This window comes from Phaseolus vulgaris, chromosome 10 (genome assembly GCF_051622355.1).
Source record: "Phaseolus vulgaris cultivar YP4 chromosome 10, ASM5162235v1, whole genome shotgun sequence".
In the NCBI taxonomy this organism is placed as follows: Eukaryota; Viridiplantae; Streptophyta; class Magnoliopsida; order Fabales; family Fabaceae; genus Phaseolus; species Phaseolus vulgaris.
The window spans coordinates 21,480,033-21,498,095 of record NC_143507.1 but is presented as its reverse complement, the minus strand read 5'-3'; the positions used below and the strand labels follow the sequence as shown (position 1 = coordinate 21,498,095).

The following is an 18,063-nucleotide window of genomic DNA, read 5'->3' as shown; positions in this document are numbered from 1 at the left end:
GCCTCGTCTTGGCGACGCCTTGTCTTGGCGACGCCCCCAAGCGGTCAGTCTGTTGACTTCCTTCCTTGGACTCCTCAAGTGGTCCCACTATATGTTGACTTTGACTTAATCGTTGACTTTGACTTTGGTCAACGCCCGGGGACGGGACGGTACACATTTTATTATTTTATTTTTGTTATTTCGTCATTTTATAATTATTTAAGTTTAAAACTAAAAAAAAGAGTTAATATTAAATTTGAAAAAAACTGTTTAAGAGACTCTTGTAGCAGTTTTAAAATTGTTTTAAGAACAATTTTTATGATTATCCACTACACATAAAACCACGTGCCATACTTTCCACTTTCACTCTTTTTCCTTTCCACGTACCTACTTCCTACATCCTTTTTTTACCCTACTTCCCACTTTCTTTTCTTTATCCTTTCCCTTTTCATGTAAAATCATACTTTCATTTTCACTTCTCTTTCTCTTTCTCTTTCTATGTTTTGATTAATCTTTGTGAAACCCTAATTTGACCTTTGTCTTATGAAATTGTAATTGAAGTTTGTGACTAGAGGGAGGGGAAAGACTCAACAAAAGGAGTTGCGTGCACCATCACAACAATCGGTAATTCTCTTTATGTGCATTTTAATTTGTAAAACACTAATTTGACATTTGTCTTATGAAATTGTGATTGAAACATGTGACTAAAGGGATAAGAAGAACTCAACAAGAGGAGGTAGAGGGAACATGATGAAAGTCCTCATAAGACACTTTTCGGTAACAATTTTATGGATTTAAATAAGATTATACATAGCATTAACTAAACTATATTCAAATTTGTGTTTATTGTTTATGGTGTCACATGTGTTACCATGATTGTCATATATTATTGGTTGTGTATAGACCTAATGGAAAAATATTGGTTAAATTTTGATAATTGATTAAATATTAAAAGTTATTAAAAAAATATATGAAACTCAAATTCTATTTAATTATTTTCTCGGTTGAGTTTGTAATTTTAAATAAATTTTAACTATTACCAATAAATATATATATATATATATATATATATATATATTTACCTAAAATATTAAAAATTATAAAAAAATATGAAACTCAAATTCTATTTAATTATTTTCTATTGAGTTTGTAGTTTTAAATAAATTTAAACCATTACAAAACCGTATTATTTTCAGAAGAGTGTTAAGGGCATTTTTTCAAATTTCATTCCTATTTAAAATTTAATCATAGTGGTTTTATTATAAGTAACAATGAAACATAAAAAAAAAAATTTAAGTTTATCTTTTACGTAAGAAATTTTTTAGAACTTTCTTGCTATTACATGATTTTAATAATAATTACTGGAATAAACAAAACTTTTGAAAAAAATTATGATTGTTATATGGATATATAGTGGAATTTAAAAAAATTCAAATAAAATAGTGTACATTTATTCCTATGATATACATATTTTTTATATTTTATTTTATTCTTATTATACTTTAAAAGTAAAAAATAAACTATAAACACTAAAGTTAACTTTTAAATACATCTTAAAAATATAATACATTATAAAATTAAATACTTATTTTGACAATTGTATAATCAAAATAATTTTTTGAAATAAAAAACTGTTGTGAAGATAAATAAAGATTGTAAGAAAATTGATAACATCAATGGTGTATTGTTTTGATGATAATTAACTGGGAAGGGAGAAGAAGGTAAGGGGTAAAAAGAGTAAAAACAGAGTGAGAGTTTGAGAAAAGAAAATGTATTCATATATTTGAGCACTTTTCCAAGTGTATATAAAAGACTTATATTTAATAGGTGAGTACAACATCAAAGACTAAAAAAGAGAATAAATATATTATCCTTTTACATTAACTAATGTAAAATTTTGTAACAACATCTTGATTTTATGGAAAGCTGATATATTAAAAAAAATATATAATAAAATTAATAAAAAAAAGAGTGAAAATAATTGAAGAAAGGAATAAATATTAGGAATAAGTTGATAGTATATTTTTCATGTTTTATTAATAGTTATAAATTTTCAATTTTATTGTGTTGTAATTTGTGAGTTTTTTTATAAATAAAAACAGTTTTATGAAATCAATTAAAGAAAGTCTTTTACAATGTTATCATTTGCATTTAAAATTGATTCATTTCATATTTTGGGTGTTTTCTCTTTTTTTCTTCAATTTTATGATAAAGAAATATCACATAAGTTTCTTTGCAGATAAATTAGTATTATTAACAAATATGAAATTTACTTGAAATTAATATTTCAATACCCTTCTATGTTTATCTTATTATTTATTAACTTAGTTTTCTTTATTGTAATTTTATCAAAAAAATAGTATTAAAAAATTATATAATCTTATTTAAAAAAATTATTTAGAATTTTAAAATTGTCTAATTAAAAGCAAATATAAATATTTAATTTTTATAATTTTGTAAATAATTTTTTAATGTTTATTATTATTTTTCTACATTTTAATAGATTATATAATAAAATGAAAAATATAAGTGATAAAATATTAACACTCAACAAACACAAATTTGAAGACTAAATGTTAGAAATAGAAAGGAGAAACAACACTCTTCATATGACAAATATTGTTCGAGAAATGAGATTGACATCTATTTGACATTTGACTCAATCAATAGAAAATGCAGGTAACAAAATTGTTATTAGTGCTTCATACTATGTTTTTATTTTTATTGGTGATAATTAGCATTGTAAAAATTTATATTTAATCAAAATAAAACTAAATTGAATAATCGATAGATATATTACTACATTATGTGTTTTCTTACATGTATTCGTATTTATTAAAATAAACTATAATGATAATATAATGTGTTGAATAAAATATTATTTATTCAATTTTAATATTAAATATAATTATATATAAATAATAATAAAAATGGCTGCCTTGTTCCCACTCGTCACTATAATCAAAATTAAGTTTCGTTTAAATAAATTTACTAAAACAATAAATATAATTAATTTTCTTTTTAGGTGGAAGAACAAAATCAACTTTTATTTAGTAAATTAAGAAAAATAAGTAAGAAAAAGAAAAAAAAAGTTGTTACGAAATTTGAGAGTAACTCAATTTTTTTTTGTTCTCAAACATAAAATCAACTTTTAGAAAAATAATCATAAACGACATCTAGATATATAAAATAAAAAAGAAAACAGTTTCTTTTTGGTAAATTTAAACAAATATTCTCAGACACACTAGATAATTCTCAAACAGATTGTTCCCACAAAAACAGCTGAAATCCAAAATTTCAGAGTTAGAGCAAGTTAGCTCCTTGGAGATGCATGCTGCCAGAAACCAGTCCAAGTCATTATTACAAGAGTAACACCTTCAGCCTCGTAAATTTGAATAAAAGGTCTGTAAAATCTAGAAACTATGCATGGATTTCTTACTGATCAACGGAGAACAAAATATAAAAGTTAACCTGGTTAGAAATAAATCTACAGCATAACTTTTAATACTTCAATTTTCATCTCAGTTATGCGCCTGAAATTAAAACACATCACCAATTGAAAAAACGAAAAGATGTAACAAAATACTTCTTACTACCAAAGTATTTAAACAGTTTTTACATTTAAAAATGAATACAAAAGCAAGGAAAAGATTTGAGTCTGTTTCATAAGAGAGACTGTGTATTAAAAATCCAAAAATGGACCTAAATCTTTTCTCTAAGCCTCCCTACGCACAAAATACAGCTTGCCCATCACATGAAGGACGGCAACAAATGCTATAAAGCCAATGCTCATTACAAGAACCACATTTGGGGAGATCTTGAGTCCAGGAGCATCATCAGTGTAAAATTGGAGCATATTTCCAGCCGCTCCTCCAGAGGCCCCACCACTGGTTGTTCTCCTTCTCCTCATGTTTGCAGTAGCTGCTGCACTTCCTCTTGGGGGAGCTGTTCCACCTAAAGCCATTTTCTGAGACACACGTTTCATACATACATTAGGAATCTTAAATAAAAAAACAAAATACAAAACCTCAAATCAACTACTTCAACTAAATCTTCTCACAGCTAACTCAGTCGCCCCTCCAGAACAAATCGGAACTCAAGTTAGTTAGATATCGAAAGAAAATGTCAAGAACTCAACTCTAAAATGAATGAAAAAGCAATGTATCTCTAATTCAAATTCAATATTTGACATGTATACATTTAATTTTAACAACCATCTCTTCAAAGTCATTCATTTATGCTTCACCAAAGTAATTCACAGAGTAAAAGCTTGCATCAAAGGTCAATATAGAGATTACTGAGATGAAACAGTAATCCTGATAGAAGAACAACGCTAAAAGCATTTATGAAAATGCATCCAAAAACTGCATCTGCCTTTTTCTTTTAAAAAACCGCATCCAAAACTACATCACCCAACAGTACTAATAAAATTAGGATTCCAGATCTGCAGACTCTAATCTTCTCTACATCACAAACCTACCCAGAACCCAAAAACAAAAACGATCTATTTTCCCGATCCATGTACCCCTCTATTAACCAATCATAAAAACTAAAACCTAAAAATCGATGTATCCCTCTGGTACAACAGAAGGCAAAACGAAATTGGATCCATAACATCACAGTTAACACTAACAGTTAACAAATGGAACAATTCAAAACGTGAAAATAAATACTACATTCACATTTATAAAAATTAAACGACACACAAAAGAAAGCATCGAAGTATAACAGTTGAAGGATACACAAAATCAATTTCAAAACCCTAACATTTAAAAGAAAAAGCTCATATATATTATCAGCAATACTACCTGGAAATAAAGAAACCTTGGAAGGAATTTCCGGTGACTGGTGTTGGTGGTTGCTGCAGATTTGAGAGAAAAACTCGCCGGAGATATAGAGCTACGGCCACCAACTCGTTTCACGTTACCACTGTGTGGCCTTACAATAATATATATATATATATATATATATATATATATATATATATATATATATATATATATATATATATATATAGAAGCAGAAATTTGACTTTGCTTAGTCCACGTCAAAACAACCAATAACATTATGCCATGTCACCATGTTTTGCTGATTATTGATATCTTCTAATAAAAATTTCGTTTTGAGCCATCTAATTGTTTCTGAAATATTTTTAAAAGGGAGAAAAAATAGATATATGAGAGGGATTTTAATTTAAAACAATTAACGTATAATAACATTTTTTTGAAAGAAACAAAAAATAGTAAAAGAAATAAGGGAAAACTTCAACGGAAGCAAGAAATAATTGCATTAATAACAGACAAATTACATTCTTATCTCCTTATTTATTTAAGAGTCAATCCTCCTAGATAAGGAAACAAAATATGTTAATTTAGAAGATTACGAATATATTTTATCTTAATCGGAATTTATGAAGACAATGTTATCCTAATAAAATAATATTAAATAATTTCTTAAAAATGATAAGTTAAGATATTGAATAAGAAGTTATTCACAAAATACAACTAATCGATTACTGAAAAAAGAATATATTTATTGTATTGGAAAAAGTGTTTAGTAGCTCGATCTCGATATATTGGGTGAGTAGGTCAGCTTGGCTATTGAGTCATGAGTTGGGTCCAGTTTAGTTGGTAAATCTGTTGTGACATATTATATGATCACTAGTAAAGGGTATTTTTGAACTTAGGGGTACGCATAACACATGTGGTGCCTAGGTCAAGTAAATGTTTCTTTTAACTTGAGTACATGTGTTTTAGGACACATAATGATTAAGTTGCATGCATGACCAATGATTAAGTTGCACCATGAGTAGGGTGCTCACGTGGGCAGAGTATTCCCCTGATGTTGGTGGTTGTTCTGTTATTATTTTATGCTCTCTTTAGAGATAAGATGATGCGGACATCCAAACACTGGGACCAAATACAAAGTATCAACCTAACCACTGGGACAAATGATCATTCTTGAAATATAAGGATTGTAGTATCGTCTTATTTTCTTACAAACAAGAAAAGACCTTTGTAATTTATACACTGTTGAAACTCAGATTAGGGGGACGAATATTTTGACAATTTTAGAGAGTGTTTCTCTGTTAGGGTTTTTCCCTGTATCTTGCGATCTTATCAAGAATCCACCAATTCTTGTGGCGATCATCCTTAGGCTTATCAAACTTTGTTTGTGGCGCCTTCCTTTATCCAGGTTTTTATTGTTACTGTTTTGAATTTATTCTGTTCCGTAACCCTAAATTCCCAATTTTATTGTCATTTCTATTTGGATTCATATCAGTAGGTATTCAGAGCAAAGGTTTGAGTCATAATATAATTGTGCATCCTGTATTTTTTTTTCCCCTCATTACTGTTCACGGGGTACTGTTCACGGTACTGTTCATTTTTTTAATTTTTTTTTAAAAAAAAAGCAGAAATAGAAAAAAAAGGAAAAAAGAAAGAAGAAGAAATAGAAGAAAAAAAGAAAAGAAAAGAAATAAAAAAGGGAAGAAGAAGAGGAAAACAGAAATAGAAAAAAAAAACAAGAGGAAAACAGAAAAAAAAAATAGTTCTTAGTCAGTGCATACTTTGTGTTTGTTAAAAGTTCTAAAAGTGTCCTGTCTACATATTTTATTTTCTCTATATATTGTTTTTGCTTGCTGTTTTTTAATTGTCTTGCTTGTTTGTTGATAGTGAAATTATTCTTCACTATTTTGTTCTTTACTATTATTTTTAATTGATTCTGATTGCTACTTTTGAAAGTGATTCTGGATTATTGATTGTTTGATTCTTGTAAGAACCTTAAGTAGAGAAAGAGTGGTAAAAGGCAGTGTGATCATTAGGAAAAAAAAAAGCCTTATTGTGTGAAACACGAGTGTTGAGTGTAAACACGTGAGAAAGTGGTGTGAGGCCCAAACTTATTGTTATTTGTAATCTGTTTACTTGAGCATGGCAGGGGAACCGTCAGATAGTGGACTGTCTCAACTACAGATGCAAGCCTTAACACAACACTTGGAAAGGATAATGAAACAACAAAGTGATGGACTCCATGAGAGGTTGGATCAAATGGAGCAAGCACAACAAGTAAATCCAGAAAATAGAGGAGGAGATAGGAGGAGGAGAAAAGAAAATGACGGAGAACAAAGAACTCTGAGAATTGATGGAATAAAATTAAATATTCCCACATTCAATGGGAAAAGTGATCCTGATGCTTACTTGGAGTGGGAAATTAAAGTGGAGAATGTGTTTGCTTGCAATGAGTATAATGAGGAGCAGAAGATGAAGTTGGCAGCAACTGAATTTTCACATTATGCCTTAACTTGGTGGAATAAATACCAAAGGGAGATAATTAGATATGAGGAACCCATGGTGAATACTTGGACAGAAATGAAAAGGATTATGAGGAAGAGATATATTCCAACAAGCTACAATAGGGATTTGCAACTCAAACTTCAAAGAATGACTCAAGGAAATAAAAGTGTGGAAGAGTATTTTAAAGAGATAGAGGTAACCATGATTAGAGCTGGAAAGAATGAAGAAAACAAAGCAATCATGGCAAGATTTTTGAATGGATTGAATCATGATATTAGGGATGTTGTGGAGTTGCAAGAGTATGTTGACATGAAAGAGTTGTTGCACAAGGCTAACCAAGTAGAACAACAACTCAAGAGGAAGGGAATCATGAGGAGTTCTAACAATAATAAAAATTTCTATTGGAAGGATAAGGCGATGAAGGATAAAGGAGTTCCCTCAAGTTCAGTCACTTCTTCAAGTGGGAAGTCACCTCATAGATATAGTAACTCACCACCTAAAAGGAAAACAAGTGAGGTAAAATGTTTCAAATGCTTGGGAAAAGGACATTATGCTTCAGAATGTCCAACAAAAAAGAATATGATCAATTTATTAAAGACACAAATAGTCAGTGAACCTTCAAGTGAAGAAGAGAAGGAAGAGGTAGAGGTGGAGTTGGATACATTGGAGGGTGATTTGTTGATGATTCGAAGGCTTTTAGGAAGCAAAATGCAAGTTTTGGACCAAACCCAATGGGAAAATATTTTCCATACTAGATGTTCCACTCAAGGGAAAATATGTTCACTCATAGTTGATGGAGAAAGTTGCACCAATGTAGCTAGCTCAAGACTAGTTACCAAATTGAATTTGGAGACAAAACCGCACCCAAGGCCATACAAGCTTCAATGGCTTAGTGAAGATGGAGAGATGACAGTGAGTAAGCAAGTGGAGGTGAACCTATCCATAGGATAATATAATGACAATGTCTTGTGTGATGTGGTTCCAATGGAGGCAACTCACATTTTGTTAGGGAGGTCGTGGCAGTTTGACACCAAGGCTATTCATGATGGTTTCACCAATAAAATCTCTTTCATGCAGAATAATAAGAAGATCATTCTCAAACCCTTATCTCCTAGAGAGGTGTGTGAGGATCAAATCAAATTGAGAGAAAAGAGAGTCCAAGAGAAAAGAGAGATGAGTGAAACACCTAAACAGAGTAAGAGTGAAACACTTAAAAAGAGAGAAACACATGAGAGAAAAATGAGTGGATTACTGAAAGTGAATGAAGTGAAGAAGTTGCTACTTTCTAGCAAACCTCTTTATTTACCTTATTGCAAAAACAACACTTTGGTTGCTGACCATTCTAACCAAATTAATTTTCTTCCTAGTGTTGATTCTGTTTTGCAGGAAATCCAAACTCAAATTGAAGAATTGATGAACAAAGGATGGGTACAAGAGACCATGAGCCCATGTGCTGTTCCAGTAATTTTGGTGCCTAAAAATGATGGTTATTGGAGGATGTGCACAGATTGTAGAGCACTCAATAACATTACCATAAAGTATATACACCTTATTCCCAGGTTAGATGATTTATTGGATGAATTGTATGGTGTTTGTATATTTTCAAAAATTGACTTAAGAAGTGGTTGCCATCAAATTAGGATTAGGAATGAGAATGAATGGAAAACTGTCTTTACAACAAAATATGGATTGTATGACTGGCGTGTGTTACTATTTGGGCTAACAAATGCCTCAAGCACTTTTATGAGATTAATGAACTATGTTTTGAGAGAATTTTTGGGAAATTTTTTTGTGGTGTATTTTGATGACATCTTGATCTATAGCACTAGTTTGGAATTACATGAGGAACATTTGTGTGTTGTTTTAAATATTCTTAGAACAAAAAAGTTGTATGCTAATCTTGAGAAATGCACATTTTGTACTGAACAAATTGCATTCTTGTGTTTTGTGGTAAGTACCAAAGGAGTTCATGTAGATTATGAAAAGGTGATGGCTATCTGATCCGGTCGGCGGTCGGTTGTCGGTGACGTCAGCAGTAGATAGCCACGTGGACCACTCTTAGTTGCACACGTGGGCCAGAGAAGCTGATGTGTGGTGTGTCGTTGAGAGGGTTACCCGGGGGTGATCGGTGTTAAGGTGGTGGTCGGTGGTCAGAAGGGATGCACGATCATCGTTTAGGTAAGACGATCGGTCGTCGCGCCATGCACAGGCAAGCTAGGAGCGAGAGGCAATTCCCAGCGAGAGTGTTGCGTATGAGTCTCGTGCGGCAGAGTAGTGGAAGAAGGAGAAGATCAGGTGCTTCATAGTACTGCGCACGAGAGTGGCCTAAGGGAGCTAGCATCCAGTCGGTGGTTGGGGCTCTCTAACCCATAACGTGCATGGAGCAATGCAAGGGCGATCGCGCACACAGTAGGTAACACCTAGTACGTGCGCTAGCCAGGCCACACCTGGTATTCACACTGAGGTTGTACGAGACATCCAGCGAAAGAAACATGCGAAGTTACTTCGTATGTGAATAACTTAGGCGTGCCGCAGGGTATATAAAGGCATTCCACGCTCATGCAGAGGTAAGATTTCATTCGTGCAAGTTACCCGTTAACACAGAGAGAGAGCGTGAGAATCACAGAGTGCACACGAGTCTCCCAGAGATTCCTCGTACTTAGTTCTTTGGTGGTTTTGTGTGGCTGACTTGAGCGTCAGAGTGCAATCGGCCGCTAGAGGCGCCGTTTGTTGTGTTTCGCAGGTACGCTTGGGGTTCTTTGAGGAAGCGCTTGGAACGTGTTTGCGGAAGGCATAAGTTTGACGTGGCGAGTCCTTTGACAATCAAGTCACCGGCAAGATCATTTGGCGCCCACCGTGGGGCCCGTGTGAGTTTGTGATCCCATCCACCATGCTGCTAGTTTTCGTCGTTTGTTCTTGAGATTCTTGCTGAGAAAATGAGGCAGACAAGGCAAACTTCACCCACGCCATCAGCTGAAGAGGGAGCTGTGACAATGGCGCAAGTCTTGGAAATGATGCGAGCGCTGCAAGATGATGTGGCGGCATCAAGAATGGAGCAAGAAAGGATGCAAGCAGATTTGACTGCATCCCAGGGAAGGAATGAAGAGCTGGATCACGTTAACAAAGAATTGCGCAAGACTTTGCAGGCGCAGAAGGAGCGGGTGGCGGAAGAGAGAGTGGCGCCGCCACCGTCTCCCCCCAGGGCTTTCCCCATGCCATTCTCATATGAGATCATGGGTGCAGTGGTGCCATCAGGCTTGGTGGGGGTGAAAGCCTCGTTTACAGGGGTGGAGGACCCAGAAACGCATCTGACAGCGTTTCACACCCAGATGATGCTTTCTGGGGGCTCAGACGCGGTGTACTGCAAACTGTTCATGAGCACATTGAGTGGGATCGCTTTGGAGTGGTTCGTGAGCCTACCAGATGGCCACATCACTTCGTTTCAGCAGTTCTCGAAGCTGTTCATGGAGCAGTATATCGTCAACAGGGCACCCCCAGTGGTGTCGTACGACCTGTTCGACGTGCGCCAGAACCAGGGCGAGTCCCTCCGGGACTACCTTAGCCGTTTTGGGGCTCAGGTGGTGAGGCTGCCCAGCAAAGATGAGGATATGCTGGTACATGCGTTCAAGAAAGGGGTTCTGGCGGGCCCTTTCAGTGAATCTTTGATCAGGAACCGCCCCAGCACCTTCGCGGAGATTAGGCGTCGTGCTGTGGCGCACATCGTGGCAGAAACAGCTGTTTCTGAGAAGAGGGAAAGCGCGATCCCGGCCAAATCGCGCGCAGGCCCGAATAGGTCTCAGCAGCCAATGAGGGTGCACGAGGCCAAAGAAGGAAAGAGGGCCCAGGGAAAGCCCCGCCCTTATGAACCTAGGACTGGCCAGGGTAGGGGCGCGCGAGGGAGAGCAACACACCCCCTAGATTCGACTTTGTGGTGGAATTGGCGGAGCTGATCGCCATTCCAGCCATAGCGGCACGTCTGCGAGCACCGGAGAAGACTGACAAGGTGCTGGGACGAAAAAAGAACGTGTGGTGTGAGTTTCACCAGGCCTATGGCCACTCACTCCACACTTGCTTGGCGTTAGGACACCAACTCGCGGAGTTGGTGAAAAGTGGTTTCCTGAGCAATTACTTGCGGGAGAAGCAAGGTGATCGGGCGTCGGGACCACCAGCGGAGGATCCGCAGCACGAAGTGCCGGTGCACGGGGAGGTGCACACGATTGCGGGAGGCTTCTCTGGAGGAGGATGTACGACCTCTCAGAGGAAGAGGTACGCACGCTCGGTGATGGCGGTCGACTCGGTGGAAGAAGATCGCTCCCCCGACGTTGACATCACCTTCACCAAGGCGGATCTCCAGGACGTTGTGCCACACGACAACGATCCTATTGTTATCTCCCTCGTCACGGCAGGGAGAAAAGTGCACAGGGTCCTTGTAGACCAAGGAAGCTCGGCGGACGTGATGTTTTGGCCGACGTTCAACAAGCTACAGCTACCCCTCGATTATCTAAGGCCACACCCGGGGTGCTTATATGGTTTCGCAGGGGACCAAGTGGAGGTGCGAGGCTACATCGAGCTGAGAACCACGTTTACCGATGGGGCCGGGGCTCGCACCGAGAAGATCAAGTACCTAGTGGTGAATGCCCCATCTACCTACAACATACTGTTGGGAAGACCGACTCTCAACAGGTTGGGTGCCGTACCGTCGACGAGGCACATGAAGTTGAAGCTGCCATCGATGGAGGGGGTAGTGAACACCATCAAGTCGGACCAGAAGGAAGCTAGGCGCTGCTATGAGAACAACCTCAAGCAACAGAGAAGCGTGTGCTATGTCACCATGACACCACCGCCGGGTGCAGGCGAGAGGCGATCGGGAGTGGAGGTGGTAAGGGGCATCTGGAGATGGAGGAAGCAGTGTTGGGGGGCTCGGGGATGACCCCAGCTGAAACTGAGGAAGACAGCATGATCACTCCTCGCGAGTCCGGAATCGCGAGGGCGGTCATCACCAGTGAATGGAGGTCCCACCCTGTTGAGGGGTGGGTGGAGATGGAGATCCAAGAAAAGAGGTTTAAGCTGGGGGGATCGCTCAGCGACGACACGCGAAGACAGATCGCCGAGGTGATTGAGAGGCATCTGGACGCGTTTGCGTGGTCAGCCTCGGACATGCCAGGCATTGACCTGGACTTCCTCTGCCATCGTCTTGCAATGGACCCCCAGATCCGACCGGTGCGCCAAAGGAGGAGGAAGTTCAATGAGGAAAGAAGGCAGGTAATCCACGAAGAGACCCGCAAACTCTTGGCCGCGGGGCACATCAGAGAAATCCAGTACCCAGAATGGCTGGCTAATGTGGTACTGGTGAAGAAGTCAAATGGTAAGTGGAGGATGTGCGTGGATTTCACCGATCTAAACAAGGCATGCCCAAAGGACTGCTATCCCCTACCCAGCATAGACGCCTTGGTGGATAGCGCGTCGGGATGCCAGCTTATGAGTTTCCTGGATGCATTCTCAGGCTATAACCAGATCAGGATGCATCCGATGGACGAGTGCAAGACTGCGTTCATGACCGAGCGGTCTTGTTACTGTTACAAGGTAATGCCCTTCGGGCTGAAGAACGCGGGGGCCACCTATCAGAGGTTGATGGATAGGGTGCTCTCACCAATGCTAGGAAGGAATGTACAGGCTTACGTCGATGACTTGGTGGTAACCTCGCGAGAGAAGGAGCAGCATGTCACTGATCTGGAGGAATTGTTTGCAACAATCGCCAAATATAGGTTGAAGCTCAACCCAGAGAAGTGTATTTTTGGCGTGGAAGCGGGAAAGTTTTTAGGCTTCCTCCTAACAGAGTGGGGAATCGAGGCGAACCCCGAGAAGTGTGCGGCGATCATGGCAATGAGGAGCCCATCGTCGGTGAAGGAGGTGCAGCAACTCACCGGTCGGTTGACGGCATTGTCACGATTTATGTCCGCCGGAGGAGAGAAGGGTCATCCTTACTTCCAGTGTCTCAAACGGAACAGTAGGTTCGTTTGGACTAAGGAGTGTGAGGAGGCTTTCATTAAGCTAAAAGGGTATCTGGCAAGCCCACCAGTGTTGTGCAAGCCACTGGAGGGCACCCCTCTCCGCTTGTACTTTGCTGTAACGGAAAGGGCGGTCAGTTTAGTTTTGGTCCAAGAGCAAGACCAGGTCCAGAGACCTATTTATTTTGTGAGTAAGGTGCTCCAGGGTCCTGAAGTAAGGTATCAGGCCCTGGAGAAGGCAGCTCTGACGGTGGTGTTCTCAGCGAGGAGGCTCAGCCATTACTTTCACAGCTTCACGGTTGTAGTGATGACCGATCTTCCCATCCAGAAGGTGCTCAAGAAGCCAGACGTAGCCGGGAGGATGGTGAAGTGGGCCGTAGAGCTATCTGAGTTCGATATAAGGTACGAGCACCGAGGACCGATCAAGGCGCAGGTGTTTGCGGACTTCGTCGTCGAGTTGTCATCAGGCGCTGCACCTTTGGAGGGCTTAGGTTTTCATTGGGTCTTATCAGTGGATGGCACCTCCAATCAACAGGGAAGTGGCACTGGAGTCATCCTGGAAGGCCCAAACGGAGTGCTGATCGAGCAGTCTCTGCGCTTCGCTTTCAAGGCCAGCAACAACCAGGCGGAGTACGAGGCCTTGATCGCCGGTATGTTGCTGGCAAGGGAGATGGGAGCAAGGAGTTTGTTGGCCAAGACCGACTCCTTGTTGGTCACCGGGCAGGTAACGGGAGAGTTCCAGGCCAAAGACCAACAGATGGCTGCATACCTCGAGTATGTGCACACCTTGAAGACGTCCTTTGCAGAGTTTGAGTTGGTCCACGTACCAAGAGAGTAGAATGCCAGAGCTGACTTGCTCGCTAAGCTAGCCAGCTCAGGCAAGGGGGGCAGGCAGAGGACCGTCATCCAAGAGACCTTGAAGTAGGGGTGGCAAAGCGGGTCAGCCCGCCCCGCGCTTGGCCCGCCTCGCAAAGTTATTGCGGGCTAGAATTCTCGACCCGCCCCGCATAAGAGTTAGCCCGCGGGTTTGCAGACCAACCCGCGTTCTTTTTTTTTAAAATTATTATTATTATTTTTTTACATTTTTTCTTAAAAAATTGTCAAATTAAACCTATGTATTTGTTACTATCAAACCTAAATTAATTTTTCTTCCTTTTCAAACATAGTCAAACATCAAAACATTAAACATTAAGATAAGTATCAAATATCACTATTCTTCTACTTCCAAAACATTAAAAATACCTAATTCCAAAACATTAAACATAAACATTAATTCAAAAACATTAAACATAAACATTATTGACATTCTTCCATTTCAATAACATTGGATGCCACCTTAAAAGAACTTTCATCCATTTTTTTTTCTTCCGGGTTAGCGGGCCAGCCCGCCCCGCCCCGCTGCTTGCTCGCGCGGGCCGCGGGCTAATGCGGGGCGGGCTAATGCGGGTTAGCAGGTTGAAAAGGTCAGCCCGCCCCGTGTTTTTTACCAGCGGGCGGCGGGCTGGCCCGCACGGCCCGCCCCGCTTTGCCATCCCTACCTTGAAGGTACCTCGCGCGTTCGTAACGGACAACCAAGTACTTCAAGTGTGCAAGTCAAGGGAGCGCATAACGATCGGTCATCGGTCTCTCACTCAAGAAACCTTGAGAGCGCCCAGGGTGAGAGCGCGACCAATAAGAACCAATGAGGCAATGGAGGTTTGCGCTGTAGGAAGAACTGACACGTGGATAACGCCGTACCAGCGATATTTGGCAGATGGGGTGCTCCCGCTGGACCCGTCGGAGGCGAAAAGGGTAAAGAAGAGGTCGAGTAAGTTTACCTTTATCGATGGGGACCTCTTTAAGTTTGGATTCACCCATCCAGTATTGGTGTGCGTGCACGGAGAGTAGTGCACGAGGATCATGTCAGAGCTCCACGAGGGAGTGTGTGGAAGCCACATCGGTGGTCGCGCCTTGGCAAGTAGAGTTCTCCGCGCAGGGTACTACTGGCCAATGTTGAAAGAAGACTGCGTGGGGTATGCTCAACGTTGCAAGCAGTGCCACCAGCACGGAGATTGGCACAAGGCGCCCCCTGAAGAGCTGAGGTCGATTCACAGCCCATGGCCGTTCCACACCTGGGGAATCGACATCCTGTGACCCTTTCCCTTAGCAGTGAGGCAGATGAAGTTTCTGATCGTCGCCATAGAGTATTTCACGAAATGGGTGGAGGCAGAGCCGGTCGCGCAGATCACCGCTCACAAGGTCCAACAGTTTGTGTGGACGAACATTGTGTGCCGTTTCGGAGTGCCCAAGCGTTTGGTCTCCGACAATGGTACCCAGTTTACGAGTCACCAACTAAAGAACCTGTGCGAAGAAATAGGAATACAGCAGGTGTTTGCCTCGGTGGAGCACCCTCAAACGAACGGGCAGGTGGAATCGGCCAACCGATTACTGCTCAGAGGGCTGAAGAGAAGGTTGGAAAAGGCCAAGGGAACGTGGGCAGAGGAGGTTCCCAGGATCGTGTGGACCTATCACACCACCCCATAATCTAGCACCCATGAGACACCGTTCAGTTTGGTCTATGGGTCGGACGCTATGATCCCTGTGGAGATACAAGAAAGCTCACCAAGGTTTCTAAATTTCGTGGCCGAGGAGTCCAACGAGGAGAGGAAAGTAAACCTGGACCTCCTGGATGAGGTACGAGAAGAGGCCAGGGTTAGTGCCGAAGCCGTAAAGAGAAGGGTGGAGCGTAGGCACAACTCCAAGGTGCGACCGAGGCAGTTCCAAGAAGGGAACCTGGTGATGAGGAAAGCACATCAGCACGAGTTGGAGAATAAGTTGTCCCCTAAGTGGACTGGCCCGTTTAGAGTGGTGGAGACGTTGGAGAATGGCGCCTATCGGCTAGAGACTTTGGACGGAGGGACGATCCCCAGAACGTGGAATGCCACGCATTTAAAGTTCTATTTCAGTTGAGAATGTAAAGTAGTCGCGCCTTTGCGCTAGTATAAACAGCTTGAACAGATCAGGGGGCACTCTTTTTCCCAGAAGAGGGTTTTAATGAGGCCACCCAATAAAAAAAAGAAGTTATCAGTATGAAAGGTTTGCAAGTTTTTAAGTTAAAATCCTACTCGCCCCAGGCGCGAGCGCAGGTAATCGGTTAAACCCTCCTTGCCCCAGGCGCGAGCAGGGCAGTCGGTTTAAAGACCTCCTCACCCCAGGTGTGAGTGTAGGCAACTAAGGTTCGAAAGGGCAGGGGTGTTAGTAAGTCCAATAAAGGGAAGGAGGGATTTCGAGAAACACCTTTACCCAAGTGGCATAACATCAAAATTGGCGCAGTAGAATTCTTAGTCAAGAAACCCTCCTCACCCCAGGAGTGAGAAGGACGATGTACGACCCGACGAGATAAGGTTTGATGGCCTTGGGGCAAGCAAGAGGGGTTATCGAGAAACACTCTTTTCCCCAAGACAAGGCATCATCCTCGACCGATCGAGGTCGAAGTCCTCTATGCACTTAGCGCTGGAGCGACACACAACCTAGATGGATATAAGGTGGGAGCAGAGGCTCGATGACTGATGAGTGGCTGTAGCGCTTTGATCGGTCATGGGTGGTTAGAACAATATTGAGAGTTTTTGGACAAGTTCTTACGCGGTAGGCCTGAGCGAACCAAGCTCCGGCGTTATCAAACGTCGTTAGTTGTGGTCAAAGTCAAAAGAAAAAGTTCAAATACAGTCAAGGTTTTGTACCAAGCTCGTGTAGGTTAAACAGTTAATCGTGCATAGCAAGAGCTAAAGGCTAAGTAAGAGGTACACAACAGAACGAGCAGTAAGAGAAAAGAGGAATTTAATATATACAGTCAAAGTTCTTACAAGACAAATGTTTATGAACAAAATAAAGAAAGCTACATCAAAAGCAATCAAGGGCGGACGATCTTGCCATCCACCACTTCGAAGTCCATCGCGAACTGAGAATAGTTAGCCTCTGGGAAGACGCACTTCACCTGCTCAAGGGCCAAGTCGAACCCGTCGGTGAAGGTATCGGCAGCCTCTTCCCAAAGCTTGGTCTTCTCGTTCTCAAGCACGACCTTCTCGGTGATCAGAGTGGCGTTGGCAGATTCAGCGTCCTTGAGCTTTTGGTCTTTTGCTGAGAGGTGGTCTTTTGCAAGCTGTTGACGCAGAAAGGTATTCTCAGTCTCGAGCTGGAGGGTCCTTCCCGTTGTCTCCAGCAGATCAGCATCAAGAGCGGCGATGGCATCCCCCATCAGCATCTCCGCCTTGATGGTCTCCTGGACTTGTAGGGCGCGTCCTTTCTTGGCCTCCTCCAGCATGTCCTTCAGCATGCCGTTGGTATTTTAAAGAGCCTCGTAGTCGCTTTGGAGCGACTCCTTCTGGTTGAGCAACTCGTTCATCTTACCTTCCAGCTTCTTAAGACGGCGATGCTACGTGGAGAACTCGAGGGAAAGCACCATCTGGCCCGCCAGATGGAGATCCACTTCGTTGGCACTCCACTTGACTAGCTCGCGTCCTTGAATCAGCTGCTTAGTCAGGCGAAGGACTCTGGAGAGCCCCTCAGCGCTTGACCCGATGCTTGGAGGGAACTCTCGCCACCACCCTCGGTTGTGGTAGCAGAATCTTGAGGGCATGGGGAGGTGGGAGGGCGAGAGGTCCCCTCTGAGCGCGCAACCCCGCTCCCAGTTGCTTGAGGCAGTGGGAGTGGTCTGGCAGGGAGCGGGGAAGGAAGAGGAGTTGGAGAAGGAGGGCGTGCAGGGGAGGCCTGAGCCTGAGGGATTGGGATGGCGTCTTCCTCAGGTC

The 18,063-nt window shown here is 41.3% G+C and overlaps 1 protein-coding gene and 1 pseudogene across 1 annotated transcript; one reads left to right on the top strand and one right to left on the bottom strand.

Moving 5' to 3' along the window:
• Window positions 1-3,552: 3,552 nt before the first annotated feature.
• LOC137818271 (protein transport protein Sec61 subunit beta) lies at window positions 3,553-4,938 on the bottom strand. Its single transcript, XM_068621578.1, has 2 exons — window positions 4,788-4,938; window positions 3,553-3,946 (listed from the first exon to the last, which is right to left on the bottom strand). The coding sequence occupies exon 2, from the start codon at window positions 3,941-3,943 to the stop codon at window positions 3,695-3,697; it is 249 nt and encodes an 82-aa protein (XP_068477679.1). The 5' UTR covers window positions 3,944-3,946; window positions 4,788-4,938; the 3' UTR covers window positions 3,553-3,694.
• Window positions 4,939-6,827: 1,889 nt separating this feature from the next.
• On the top strand, window positions 6,828-9,272 carry LOC137817901 (uncharacterized; annotated as a pseudogene).
• Window positions 9,273-18,063: the final 8,791 nt, after the last annotated feature.

Excerpts from the sequence above, each read along its gene's own strand:
- LOC137818271 (XM_068621578.1), bottom strand. The coding sequence starts at position 3,943 with ATGGCTTTAGGTGGAACAGCTCCCCCAAGAGGAAGTGCAGCAGCTACT.